At 38.4% G+C, this 15,222-nt stretch overlaps 1 protein-coding gene across 4 annotated transcripts; it reads left to right on the top strand.

Annotated features, from left to right (window-relative positions):
- Positions 1–5,391: 5,391 nt before the first annotated feature.
- On the top strand, positions 5,392–8,566 carry LOC145140712 (rho GDP-dissociation inhibitor 1-like). 4 transcript variants are annotated; one of them, XM_079074119.1, is made up of 7 exons: positions 5,392–5,653; positions 7,039–7,055; positions 7,228–7,408; positions 7,502–7,568; positions 7,656–7,874; positions 7,966–8,090; positions 8,162–8,566. In XM_079074119.1, exons 3-7 carry the CDS (start codon positions 7,241–7,243, stop codon positions 8,237–8,239), a joined length of 657 nt encoding a protein of 218 aa, XP_078930245.1. In that variant the 5' UTR covers positions 5,392–5,653; positions 7,039–7,055; positions 7,228–7,240; the 3' UTR covers positions 8,240–8,566. The 4 variants fall into 4 exon arrangements, with proteins under 4 accessions (XP_078930245.1, XP_078930244.1, XP_078930246.1 ...); XM_079074118.1 differs by having other exon boundaries at positions 7,039–7,119; XM_079074120.1 differs by lacking the exon at positions 7,039–7,055 and having other exon boundaries at positions 5,393–5,653; positions 7,659–7,874.
- The last annotated feature ends 6,656 nt before the right edge of the window (positions 8,567–15,222 follow it).

The following is a 15,222-nucleotide window of genomic DNA, read 5'->3' as shown; positions in this document are numbered from 1 at the left end:
ATGATGGTCAGCTTCATGACTGTTTTGTCCTAACATTTTCACGGCGTAACAAATAGGTGGCCACGACATGACGATCAGCTAGGACTGACTTTGACCGTTGACTTTAACCATCATTGACGTTTTGGTCAAATTTAGGGTTGTAGGGTGTAAACTGAGATGATACTTCTTTATTGTTGTTAGGTGTCTCACTATACCTGTCTTCTCTGTGTGAGAGCTATTGTGTCTAGTTGCTCTCTGCAAGGTGAGTCTTCTCACTGTATTACTTATGCCATAGTGTGTGTATGCATGTTGGCCAACTGGGTCTTATTTGTTGATTATTGTTATGTGTTATTGAGCTGCTGATAGCTCCAGGGCGTGCTGTTAGCCCGTTGGGACTGCTGATAGTCCCCAGGGTTGTCGTTAGCCCACAGGGCGTGCTGTTAGCCCATTAAGATTGTTGATAGTCCCCATGGTTGTTTATTTATGTTGTATTGTATGTGATATTTTGAGGAACTCGCTAAGATTCGCACTTATGATTGTGGATTTAAATGTGTTTCAGGTACTTCCGATGATCACGGGAATGCGAAGGTTTGACTATACACTCTCATCGACAATTTTCTTGATTCCACATTTCGAGATACTCCGATCTGATAGAGGAGGAGAGTATCTTAGTACCGAGTCCCACGACTACTTCAAGGAATGTGGACTAGTTTCACAATTGAATCCTCCTAGAACACTACAACTTAATGGTGTGGTTGAGAGACACAATCGGATCTTATTGGACATGGTTCGTTCCATGATGAGTGAAGCCACTCTTCCCATCTCATTCTGGAGGTATTCCTTAGAGACAACCGCCCATATCCTCAATCTTGTCCCTACTAATAAGGTTGTCAAAACACCTCACGAGATGTGGACAAAGAAAGTTCCCTCGTCATCACATATCAAAGTCTAGGGTTATGAAGCTTTCGTTAGACGAGAGACTCATGACAAGCTAAAAGCCGAAAGTGAGAAGTATATTTTCATTGACTACCCACAAAAGTCTTTTGGCTACTTGTTATATAGACCTAGTGAAAACGTGGTCTTTGTAGCACGAAGAGGGGTCTTTTGCGAGAGAGAGGTCATATACAAAGAGGACAGTGGAGAGCTCATATACAAAGAGGACAGTGGGAGTACAATTGATCTTGAAGATATTCAAAAGTCAACCAATGAAGGAACCTTATAAGACACTAACACTCAACCAGAGGAAGAAATTCCATTTGAGCCAGTTGACAATTCATTACCTCTTCGTCGTTTCAGTAGAGTTAGCATGCCACCAACAGTTCATTACCTCTTTATCCGTGATCAAACACTGGTAAATTTGGATGATCCTGCTAACTACAAGGAAGCGATGGAAGACCCTAAGGCTACCAAGTGGAAAGATGCAATGGACAGTGAGATCAAGTCCATGTATGACAACCAAGTTTGGAATATGGTTGATCAAGAACCTGGTCGAAAGACAGTTTGTTGCAAATGGATCTTCAAGAAGAAGAGTGACATGGATGGAAATGTGCACACATTCAAAGCACGACTGGTTACGAAGGGATTTACTCAAACCCCCCAGGGATTGACTATGATGAGACCTTCTCACCAGTGGCCAAGATTAAATCTATTAGGATAATGCTCGCCATAGCTGCCTTTCATGATTATGAAATTTGGCAGATAGATGTCAAAACTGCTTTCCTTGATGGGAAGTTGGTTGAAGATGTTTACATGAGTCAGCCAGAGGGTTTTGTTGATGCAAAGTTTCCCAATAGAGTTTGTAAGCTTGAAAAATCCATCTATGGATTGAAACATGCGTCTCGTAGCTGGAATCTTTGCTTCCATGAGAAAGTCAAAGAGTTCGGTTTTTCTAGGAGTGAGGATGACCCCTGTGTGTATGTCAAAGCTAGTGGGAGTATAGTAACCTTTCTAGTATTATATGTTGATGACATACTACTTATATGAAATGACATACTACTTATAGGAAACGACGTTCCAACCTTGCAAGAAGTAAAATCTTGGCTTGGAAAGTGTTTCGCTATGAAGGATCTAGGAGAGGTAGCCTATATTCTCGGGATAAGAATTTTGAGAGATAGAAAGAAAAGACTAATTGGACTTAGTCAAAGAACATACTTGGACAATATACTGAAACGGTTCAGTATGGAAAATTCCAAGAAAAGAAAGCTACCTATTCAAAGCAATACCAAATTGAGTAAGACTCAAATCCCTAATACAGATGAAGAGATAGTTGATATGAGTCGAGTCCCTTATGCTTTGGCAGTAGGATCGATCATGTACGCTATGACATGTACTCGTCCTGATGTGTCCTTTGCTTTAAGCATGTTCAATTGCTATCAGGGAAATCCTAGTACATCTCGTTGGACATCAGTAAAGAACATTCCCAAGTATCTGCAAAGGACAAAGGATATGATTATAGTCTTTGGAGGCAGTTATACATTGAGAGTGACTAGGTATAGTGACACAAGCTTTCAAATAGACAGATATAACTTTCGTTCTCAATATGGCTGGGTGTTCACATTAAATGGTGGAGCAGTTACTTGGAAAAGTTCCAAGCAATACACGATGGCTGATTCTACATGCGAATCAGAGTACATAGCGTCAAGTGAAGCATCAAAGGAAGCAGCTTGGTTGAAAAACTTTATCGGAGATCTTGGAGTAGTTCCAACCATTCAGGATCCAATGGAACTTTTCTACGACAATGAAGGTGTGGTTGATTTGACTAAAGAACCGAGAGACCATGGCACGTCAAGACATATCGACAGAAAGTACCATTACATCAGACATAGAGTAGAAGAAGGTCACCTCATTGTGAAGATGATATCATCAGACGAGAATCTTGCAGATCCTTTGACAAAGACACTGAGTAGGGTCAAGCATAATCAGCATGCTAGGAGCATTGGTTTGAGAGATGATATTAGTTTTAGTAGTTAGATGAGTAGTTTGAAACTTGTAACAAAATAAATGTAATTGACTTTTAGTGATTAAATGATAGAGATTATTTATGAGTTTGTTTATTTCCTTTAGCAATTATTTATTCTTGTGTTTTATTTTGCATGTTTTACTTCCCGAATAATTTAATTATTCAAATTCCACAGTTACTTATACTCTGGGAAGTAAATAGTGAATTAAGAATGTCATGAATCAGTTTGTAGATTGTCTAATAAGGTCAAACATAGCAATTGTATTGCTACAACATTCATAAGTACTTAGAAATGGAGATTTAAGTATTGGATAAACCCACACTAAGAGAATTACTTCATGGATTAAATCATGAGTAATTTTGAGATGATGATATCTTATATTCTTAGAATGGAGATATATGAGTTGTAATTTACAAGTTGGTTAGGCATTGGTGTTGCGAAAACACATCAGTAACATGATGTTATAAAATGCAGTTCCATGTATGATTTGGTGAGTAAAGGATACAAGCATATGAGGCAAAGTTTATTTGTTCCTTTTGCCATAACAGGAACAACGACATCTTTGGGCCCCTCAGTGATTTGTTGTTGACTTATAGTGTTGGGCCCACCAGGACTTAATTGATGTGTTCAATTAAGTCCTATGTCATCATCACAAGACTTATAGTGATGGGCCCAACCATAACTTAATTGATGTGTTCAATTTGAAGTCTTATGTCGTCATCACAAATCAGGAAATCAGGAAACAAAACTTGGAAATGACATTGATTCTAACCCATGTCTCATATATGTATGATATCTAGTAGAACGGAGGAATATTTGATCACTTATCTTAGGACCAATGTCTATTTAGTTCAGAGTTCGGCAGTTGCTATGGAAGCACTCTTTGCTGTCTAATTTAGAAGTTATACTGGTAATAGCAGTTATAGACTTATCCAAGTGGGAGATTGTTGTATTAGGTGTCTAAACCAATAACTGAATTAGTATATACTTGAATTAGTATCAAAGTCCTTTTTGGTTGCCCTCAAACCTAGTAATTGAATATGATGACTTTTAAAGATAGTGACTGATTTATTAATTTATTATGTGATTAATAAATTAATTAGAAATCAAAATAAATAATTTATTAATATATTATGAGAACAATATGTTAATTAGAAATAGTCTTATTTAATCAGAAATTAATTAGAATTAGTTTTGAGATTAACTGGAATAATTAAAAGTGGAAGAACTAAAGGTGACAATGTTCAAAAGCTGAACATTGACCAATTCTAGAACCTCCCTAAGAGGGGGGACGAATTCTAGAAGGGTTTTAGGGTTTCCTTGGGCATTAGTGGAGCCTTGGATGCCTTAGCGATCAAGGAAAAGAGATAAAGTTTATCTAAGGAAACATGTATTATCCTAGTTCCCTTAGTCACCTATATAAAGCCTCCGTGGGATTCATAATTTTGGCCATCTTATTATCCCAAGAGAAATCCGAAATTCCTTATCCCCTCTCATATCTCTTTAAGTCTCCTTGTTGCTAAGGTTGAGTGTGAACCATCAGAGGCATGAGATTTCTGGTGCTAGCTTCCATATGACTATAAGAAGGATTTTGTTTTGATTATCTACTAGTATAATCAAGAGGTATGTTTTCTAAACCCTTTTTTCTATTTTCGAAAAATACTAGGGTTCTTTTAGAGTTCTTGATGTTCAATTGACTATTGCATTCAATAGTTAAAACATAGATAATTTAGGTTGCATGCAAACTTAGGGTTTAAGTTTTTCTGCCAAAATATGATTTTGTAACCTATAAATCCCATTAACTGCTTCACCAACAAAGTAGTCGTTCACCATTTGGTTGTGCCTGAATTCATGATTTCTCCGTAAAGAAGGATTTCTTGTTTTTGGGCGTAAACTTTCGCCTTCATTTTCTTGTAAATAAACAAGTGTTGTGCACATGACGTCTTCGATAAACCTCGCTTCCCGCAACGCCAACGTATCCGACGAAGTGGACGAAGATGAAGACATTTTGAAATAAAATTATTGTAAAGTATATAAAGTGTTTGGTGTTTGTTTTATGATTTAAAATGAGAAATAAGAGTGTTAATTTATAGGAAAGTTTAAACATTTTTTTTTTTAAAACCTTTGGCTTCAATGCTCGATTCCAATGTTCAAAAGAAAAATATCATGCGGTGAAATCATACCTCGGTGGAACAAAGCGGTCGGTGTGGTGTTTATCGCATACCGCGATGACACGTCATATACTCTGGTATGCGGTATTAGGTGCACCGAATGGTCTTACTTTAAAATTATGTGAAGATTATTATATTATTACAAAAATTTATTTATTATTTATGTTTTTCTTTTTAATTCCGCCTTCACATCATGACCAAAAATCTGAAAAAAAGGAAAAACGTGAAAGGAATATCACACTACAAAATCGCAATCGTCCGAGTGGCCAGGCCATATTTCTTGCCCAATCCAACTGATTGATTGTCGCCATATTTGGATAACCACACGACCATTTCCCACATTCCCTTTCCGTTAAATTAAGCAAGTTTTTACCCTTTTCTCTCTCTCTCTCTTCAACCGAACAATAATTTCCCAAAATCACCCAATTCTGTCCCAATTCCTTCCGCTGGATGCTATCCTCTCAACAGATTCATCATGATTTTTTTAAGTTAGTCAAGGGTTCTTTATTGTAACCCATCATTACATTTGATCCTGAGAGAAAGGTACGCCACAATTCTCATCAACCCACAATTTAATTCTGTTTTTTTTATATCTATTTTAGTGTTTTCGACATTGAATGCAGATACTTTGCTCGTTACCCTAAATTTTGTTCCGTTTTAATCGATTATTGGGAGAACCTTTGATTGTGTGAGATTAATCGGCTCATTTCTTCGCATTTGTAGTAAATTCTGTGGATGGTTAAAATTAAAATACGAGAATGCTTTTTTCGATCATTGATTGGATATCCCTCTTCATTGTTCTTGCTTTTTTCGTTAGTTTAGGGTTCTCTGGTATATAAATCCATCATTACCTCATGAGTTTTTTTTTTCATCAGGAGTTGCATCTTGATAATTATTTCACGAAACCCACGATTTAACTCTGTTTTCCTTTTGTGTAATTCTTATTCTTGGTCCAAATTCTTGTATGGGTGCCTCTTATCTCTAGTTTTCGCTGTTCATGACATGCATGATTCACATATTTCATGGGATTGCAGATTCTGGTCTTTTCTTTTTTAATTTTTCTCATATTTTGGCAGATTCTTTCGTATATGGAAGCTTCAATTCATTATAATTTTAAATAAGACGTTGTCTGTATTTAAAAGAATTAGTGTTCTTTCCGGAGGATCATTATTGGATTTTACTCTTTACTATATGTGGCAATGGGTCATCACTCATGAGTGGGTTGGTGAAAACAATTATTTTTCTTGACTATTTGATATGAATTGTTCATCTTAACCCATTACCCCCTTTTTTAATATTTAGCAAATAATTAATATAGTTATAATAAATATGATTACAAAATCTTATTACAACACTGATCATTTTTCTAATAAGCAATTTAGGATATTGTAAAACTCCCTACATTGCCCCTCTCATTTTTGTTCTTTCTTTCAATATTTTTTTGCTTCAATTCATTGCATAAATAATGTTTGTCGGTATTAGTGGATCGGATATTGGAATTGCCTTTGATTTATTGTCTGAAATTTTCCTCTTTCTTTTTCATGCTTTTTAAAAGTTAAAAGGTATTATTTGGTACTTGTAGGGTTCTATTTTATTAAAAAAAAAGGTATCCAGGGACTTCTTCCACCCACCCACAATTTATGATGTTTTCTTTATATAGGTGGCTAAATGGTCGAATTGAATTTCTTTTCGTAGCATTTTGTAATATAAATAAAATTAAAACAATTTTTTTTTATCCTGATGTTGCTTTTGGAATTCCAATTTGCATACTTGATAGAAATTCATGGGTCGTGTCAATATGGGTTCGATCCAAATGAATCCTTTATTAATATAATATCAATATAAATATAAATTGACCCATTTTTGTAAATTACTTGTAATTCTTCCTATATATTTCATCTCATTACTCAAATTTCATTCGATTGCAGAATCTTGGAGTGCCCTTGTAAATTTCAATCTTTTTGTTTAAATTCTTCCATCTATAGATAAGTAGATAACTCTTCTTGCGGGTATTCAAAAGATCGGCGTTTTTTCAAAATTATTATCTGAATTTCCCTATTTACCCTTCTCGCATTATCTTAAACATTAAAATTAAAATTCCTTTTTTTAATCATCAGATTGTGAGCCAACATGGGTGATACCGATGGTAAAGACGAGAAGCATGAAGCACCACCATCTGGATCTGCAGTTCGCGACGATGCATCCGAATCCTCTTGTTATGCAACGGAAGACGATGAAGAAACCCAAATACATTTGGGTCCCAAAATTAGCATCAAAGAACACCTCGAAAAGGATAAGGTCCTTCATTTTTTAATACATTCACCTTTTTTAGGGCTTTTTAGTAATTTTACTATTTTGTATGTCTTTTTTGATTACGTATTCGTGGTTCAGGATGATGAGAGTTTGAGGAGGTGGAAAGAGCAGTTGCTTGGAAGCGTTGATGTCAGTCAGGCCGAAGGTAATTTTTTTTTCTTTATTTGATAATTATGCAATAAAAGCTACATAAACTCGATTGCTAATATGTTCTTTGGTATTTTATTACTAGAAGTTCAAGAACCTGATGTGAAAATTCTAAGCCTTACAATAATTTCTGCTGGAAGAGACGATATTGTCCTTCAAATCCCCGAATCTGGGAACCAAAAAGGCCTTTGGTTCACCTTAAAAGAAGGAAGCAAATACAATCTAAAATTCTCAATCAAGGTCAGCAACGACATAGTTTGTGGGCTTAAATACACCAACACCGTGTGGAAAACCGGGATCAAGGGTAACCTCCCTCCTCTTTCAAAATTCCAAGGGTATTTTCGTCATTTTAGTTGTTATCATAACCCTGTTGGGATTTTATTTTTTTGATGTAGTTGACAGCTCAAAAGAAATGCTCGGGACTTTCAGCCCACAAGCTGAGCCTTACACACATGTCATGCCCGAAGAGGTTACCCCTTCGGGGATGTTTGCTAGAGGATCTTATTCTGCAAAAACAAAGGTAAAAATAGGTGTATTTAATTATTTTGATTGTGTACTTATTAATTGTTTTATTGTTTTTTTTTTGTGTAGTTTGTTGATGATGATAACAAGTGTTACTTGGAGCTTAACTACACTTTTGACATCCAGAAAGACTGGCCCAAATCCTAATTGGGAAGTTTTTTGATGGCTATAATGGAATTTGGTTCTTGGAGATTTATGGTTTCTTTTAAGTGGGTATTCTTTGTTTTAGGAAATTTTTGGATAGTTTGATGATGTTACAATCGCAAGGTGTTGATTGTCTTTGTGGGTGGTTGCTCTGCTAGGTTATGCTTTATACAAGAGGTGCAAAGTGCAAACAACCGATTTTTGTTTCCATTTGTTTTGTTTGATTCATTCAAGATGTGTAGCCCTGTTTTCCGAAACCTTGGTTTCGGGTAATGACAGTTGTCTAATGCTTTTTCAGTTTCTTCTTTATATCATTTGGTGACTTAACAATTTTTCTTGCTCCTAAAAGTCGGATCGGGTTATCTACAACTCTTTTCTTTGTCTATTTTATGAATAAGTGGCTGGATAGGTTAGGTAACGATAGAGGTGAATGCAAGGACCTTTTAAAAGAAAAAAAAAAGAAAAAAAGACTTTGTAGACATGGTCTACCCATTTTGTCTACGAAGACTGCGATACTATGTATTTTTTCCTGCTGATTGTGGCCTGCACATGATCCAACGCTGCCATAAGATGCTTTGGCACCATGGGATGTGTTGGCTTATAGCAGGATGTTTTGGCACATCGGCCATCCCTTGACATTTTTTTTGTATGTCATGCCAACGCCCGGTCTTTAGGCTGGGTGTTAGACAGATGTTTTTTATGTTTTTGGACCGGAGTCCATCGTATTGGGGTGATACACCTCTAAGTATGTTAATCCAAGGCTTATAATCATAGCTTAGTAAGGTTGTTTGTTTTCACTCATTGAAGATTATATCTACATAAGTGTTTGACAGTGTGTATCAGACTTAGGCCCAACTTCGTATTACTTATGTTCGGAATCACATCTCGGTTTTTTGGGTGGGTCCCCTTCTGCCAACTATGTGTCGGTCAGTTAGACTTGACATTATCCCTTAGCATATTGAGACCATCATGTGTAATGTCCCAAATTTCAAACCATATTTTTCTTTTTAAAAACATAAGTAAAACATTCATTTTTCATGAAGAATATAAATATCATTTGTTTAATACCACAAAACCAAATCGAGAAAACAGTGTATCAGAACCATCATAAAACAGAGGAAGTCTATTTCATAAAATTATCAACGATGAGCGTGCGGTAAGTCAAGTTAAGCCCTTTTTTTGACAGCAGAACTACTTGAAAAACATTTAATCCACAACTGTAAGCATAAAGTCTAGTGAATTCTCCAATATACCATATATCACATCGCATATACAAGGCTCATAGTCAACACCTCAATGTGTCTATATGCACAAAGCCATCATCTCAAAGACCAAAAGTCAAAATAGTCAAAAAGTTAATGGTCAACGGTCAACATATAACGGTTCCACGCGCAAATGGTTCAAATACTAAGATATGGATCTTCTAATTGACTTAATGGATAAAGTTTCAAACTTTATCCATTTCTAAGGCCTAATCTTCTCCGAACTCTAACCTTAATTCAAAATGTGACCAACAAAATCCCTTGCATGACTCAAAGAGAAAGCTTGTACACTTACTTTTTGTGACAACCCGATGTTTCGAGTCAATGTAATGTTCGAAAAGTCAGATACTATAAACTATTTTGAATCAAAAAAAAAAAAAAAAAAAAACGTCAAAAACGAAGTGTTCTAAAGTCTCAATTGGAATACAAAAAGTAATAGATATTGTATCAAGGTTTTCAAAAATATAGAGAACACTCAAATCCGAGTTATAACGAAGAGGTTATGACCAATCAAAGATTCGCGACTAAACCGGTAAAACACTGTTGAACGTAAAAAATGAAATTTCAATAAAAGACTTTTTAGCCTTAAGTATCTAAACAAAAGTCGTAGAAAATAACAAACCATGAGCATACATAAAAAGAACGTCCAAATCTGACTTCGTATGAGGAAGTTATGATTTTTATAAGTTTCAGAACAGCAGTAGACAACTAAAAACTCGAATTAAAGATCGAACGATTTTTAGCCGACGCAACCTAAACGAGAATTGAAGATCTCGACAATAGTAGTACAACGGTAAAAAGACAGACGAAAACGGACATCGGATGGAGAAGTTATGAATTTTTAACGAATTTATCCTGTCCCGGTCTGTTAAAAATATATTATTAAAAATAAATTCAAAACTAGCCGACGGAGTCTAAATGAAAGTTGTAGAGTACATTCTCACCTACGCGTGCATATAAAGAACGTCAAAAACGGAGCTCGTATGCGAAAGTTACGGAATTTACAAGTTCGAGGTACACAAACCGAGACGATTTACGCCCAGCGTACTCGGGTGCTAGGCTTCGGATCGTCCACGTCGCCCCTCTACGCCTCTATGCCCCTGTCCAATCCGGAGAACGACGACCAAGGATGCGGTCATGCATGACATCCGGTACGCCCAGCGTAACCCGGAGGTACGCCCCGCGTACGCGAGGGTTCCAGCCCCTATAAAAGGGATGCGAGAGTTCCGGGTTCCTTTGCTCATTTTCTCTCCTTCTCTCGCGTTTTTACCTCGTTTTGCGTGCAAGTAATATCCCGAAGTCCCGGTTTCATATCTAAGCCCCAACGAAGGTCCGCAGCCCCGAAATTCCCGAAAAATTCGCCACTTTCCGGTCGAGGTGCTGCCCGAGAAAATCTTGTTTTCTTCAAATCACGCACTTTCCCGGTGAGTTCATACCCCTACATTTTTACGTTTTCTTTAGTTTTCAGGGGGGGAATACAAGTTCAAAATACCAAAACTATCTAATACATGTTTAAGAGTTTTCCTACACCTTGTAACATGCTGAGCAAGGTGTGTATACGGTTTACACTTATCATTTCAAATGTCGATTTATGGAAACACAATGACTTGCATAACAAGGTTTTATCCAAACACACACAACACTTTTTGATAAACTATAACATGTATAGTTTGAGCACTTCGTTAGACAAAGAAACAGTAACTCAATTGACTTACAAAACAAATATTTCATTGCACACTACGTGATCTTGTATTAATTAAACTCGCGAGACATTCTCCTTCGGGGTACTCCTAAGTACTACAGAAAAGTCCTGTAGTTATAATCAGAATCTCCGGGAGGGAGAACGTGATAGTTGTGTATAGATCTATACTGGGTCTGACAAACCCACACCTAAGCTGCTTGCAACAGCTAGACCGGCAGGTCTGGGGTGACAAGTGTCATAACTTTCTGACGCCTGAAGAACGTCGTATACAAGGCCTTCTAGTATTTAGTATGGTTATAACATCTCGCACGGAGTATTAATAAAACATGCGATTCACGGAATTTCTACGACCTTTTCATAAAAAGGGGTTTTACTTAAACATAAAATTACACATATATGTACGACGATTTTCTTACTCGTACCAAGCCTTATTTCGGTTAAAACTACAATAAACCTTTCAGAAAATATTGGATTTTCTGGTAACAAAACTTTAAGGAAGCAACATTTATTTTCTTTATATAAATCGCTTATGCACTCACCAGCTTTATGCTGATACTCTCTTTTCAAAACAACTTGTATTCTCAGGTAATCAGTGATTCAGGTAACTACAAGATTTCTGAAGTCAAGACGCTAAGGCGTAGTTTCTTTTGCCACATTTTATCATCATATGTAATTTATTTGGAAACATGTATTTTTGGAAACAATGTAACCTTTTAAATTATATCTATGATGGTTGTGTTTAACTTTCTTCACTATGGTTATGATACTGAGCATGACGTCATCCGCCCCCGAACGTTTCCGCCGTTCTGGTTTGGGGGTGTGACAGATTGGTATAAGAGCTTTGTTTATAGTGAACTAAGTATATCGAACCACGTAAGATATACAAACTATAAATACAACGGGACAAAAATTCTCTGACGTAGCTTTTCAAAAATACTTTAAAAATAAGAATTAATATTTTTATAAAAGTATTCGCACAATCGCACATTCAGTATCATAATGGCAATAACATAAAAGTATCAAGACAAGTTGGACACCATGGTCTAGCTTCGGGGTATGTAGTCAGATCTTGGATAAATATAGCCTGATCAACTATATTCAGCCAAGATAGGACCAATGTATGCCGAAGAAGGATCATGGTGAGCAACAAGTCTGCAACTTACCAAAAATTCCAAGAATCAAACTTAAAAATACTATAGGAGTATTTTAACACAAAAAGCCGTAATCACAACTTCGATAACTAACTTCTTGTTCCTAAAGTTTCTCGCGACATTCCTCCTTATCCCCATTCTCGTACATGTACGATGGCAGGATTCCACTTACCAGGTGATCCCTACTTTCCCAACCATGGGAATGTCGGTTGGATTGTGGAAGACCCAGAGGAAGAACCCGAAGAAGAGCCCATGGAGGACGAGGAACCCATGGAAGAAGAAGAATCCGTAGACGGTGAAGAGGAAGAAGACTCAGATGGAACCGACTCCGAACCCGAAGTTTACAATCCACACCCTGCCCCTAATCCTCCGCGACACTTCCAGGGCCTGACGCCCCAATGGGCCGAAACAATACATCGATGGAGCCGAGAACAAGGTCAACGACCTCCCTATGGCATATAACGAGGCTTCTACGATCTCAGCAGAGGAGGGTCAGCCGATCGAGCCCTCCTTGTCATAGTTCACCGTGTCACACGCCACGAAGAGCAAACAAGAGTTAACACCCACCATCTCATGGAGGTTGGTGCTACCAGCCAAGTCAACTCCGTTCGCATTCGCCGGTTAGACGACGACCACGATCGGACTCGAGACCGCACCGAGCTTCTTCGACGGGAAATGGCTGCAACCCGAACCGAAGTGTAAGAACTCCGAGAGCACCGAGCCACCTTAGAGGGACGTCTAGCTGAAGCGGAGCGCCAAGCGGCGGAATCCAGAGCCGAGATGGGGAACTTCGTATCTACACTTCGTGATCCTCAGAGCTTCAACCACTACAAGTAGTGCTTGCACTGTTCCCCCCGATTTAATTTAGTTTTGCGGATAAATATTACTTTCTAGTATTTTAGGTTCAATCTCGCGATTTAAGTGTTTACACTTCCGGGATCAGTTAGGCGGCCAAAATTTTCCGTACATTGATGTAGCATAGGCCCCTAGTAGGGTCAAATTTTCCCAAGTATTGTATACTAAGTTATCTTAATGATATTGGCACACTATTTACTTTATTAACACTACTCCAATTTCATAACATGAGCTATTTTCAGATAAAAATTTATTGGTGACCAACCTATGATCGCCCGAGGTATAAATCAAAGTTGTATGTAATTAGGGCCATGTCGACCTAGAAATGGTGGTTCCGCCTTGGATCATGTTCCTTGTTTGGTTGTGGGCCCAAGGAAGACCCATTAGATTAGAAAGTTTATTTAATCTTAATTACATGTAAATATTATACATCAAGTGATTGTTGGTTGGACCCAGTATGGATACTATCACAGACATTGCAAAAAAAAAAATCAATACTACCGAAGTTCATAAAGTCTATATTTCATTGTTTATAGACTTCTAGTATGAATGAATTCTTACAACATTCTTACAAGTCGGAATCATGATGCATACAAAGAACTAATAATGTTTAGTTTAACACTCGACTTGTATCAAAGACTTATCGTCTTTTCATTCTTGATTATGGCAGAAAATGCCACCTCGTAGAAATCCTAGGCACGGCGACGCAACTGAGACTGCACCACCCCCACCACCACCTCCTCAGTTCGACCCAACCATGTTCCAGGCTGCGGTGGCGGCCGCAGTGGCAGTCGTGATAGCCCAAATCAACCCCAGTAATTCAGGAGGTGCAGGCAGTGGTGCCTCGAATACTAATAACGGGGACGGCCAGGGACGCTCGAGAGAGTGTACCTACAAAGACTTTACTAACGCCAATCCCAAAACCTTCAACGGAAGCGAAGGTGTCATAACGTTGCTACAATGGTTCGAGAAAACCAAGACCATTTTCGAAACATACGCATGCCCTGAAGCAAGCAAGGTCAAATTTGCTTCATGCACATTCTCCGAAAGAGCCCTCACCTGGTGGAAGGGTCACGTCAAGGCACTAACGCTCCCGGTGGCTAATGCGATAACATGGGAAGATCTGAAAACCATGTTAATGAAGGAGTATTGCCCCAGGGGTGAGATACAGAAGCTGGAAGAAGAATTTTGGGGTCTTAAAATGACAGGCTCTGACATCCTGTCGTACACCTCAAGGTTCAGCGATCTAGCCATGCTGTGTCCCGGGATGGTTCCTACTGAAAGCAAGAAGGTGGAAAGATATGTATGGGGATTATCTCAACAACTCCAAGGACACGTATTGGCCTCAAAGCCAACTACCTTCGACAGTGCCAAGGAACTGGCACAGCAGCTCATCGACCATAACGCTAGTCATGGCATTGTAACGACCACCTCCGAGCAAGAAAAAGGGGGAAACAACAAAAGGAAGTTCTGGGATAAGAAGAAGGGCCAACCTGCCCAAGAGCCTGCCAAGAAACAACAAGTGGTTGTTGTGCACGCTGCCACGACCCCTACCAACCCTACTCCAATAAGGCAATACGTCGGGAACCTACCCAAGTGCAACAAATGCAACTACCACCACAACGGTGCATGCCGTGAAATGCATTGCATCAAATGTAACAAGGGGCACACCGCCCGATTCTGTAGAACTCCAGCCCAACCGAACGCACAAGCTGCCAACGCCGGGGCAAGCCGAACCTGCTATGGATATGGAGAAGCAGGACACCTCAAACGTAACTGCCCGAAGGCAAGAAACCCCAACCCCGACGAAGTGGGCAGAGTTCTGGCGATAGGTCATGAGGAAGCCGTGGCAGATCCAACTGTGGTTACCGGTATGTTTCCCCTCAACAATACCTATGCATGCATTCTTTTCAATAGTGGCGCGGAGAAAAGCTTCGTGAACCACCAATTTAAACGCTTGCTTAATCAAACACCACAAACACTAAAAGACACATTCACCGTAGAAATGGCTAACGG

Source organism: Lactuca virosa, chromosome 9 (assembly GCF_052849685.1).
Source record: "Lactuca virosa cultivar CGN04683 chromosome 9, Lactuca_virosa_CGN04683_v6, whole genome shotgun sequence".
In the NCBI taxonomy this organism is placed as follows: domain Eukaryota; kingdom Viridiplantae; phylum Streptophyta; class Magnoliopsida; order Asterales; family Asteraceae; genus Lactuca; species Lactuca virosa.
Note: the sequence above shows the minus strand (reverse complement) of the source record. Positions and strands in the feature narration are given on the sequence as shown.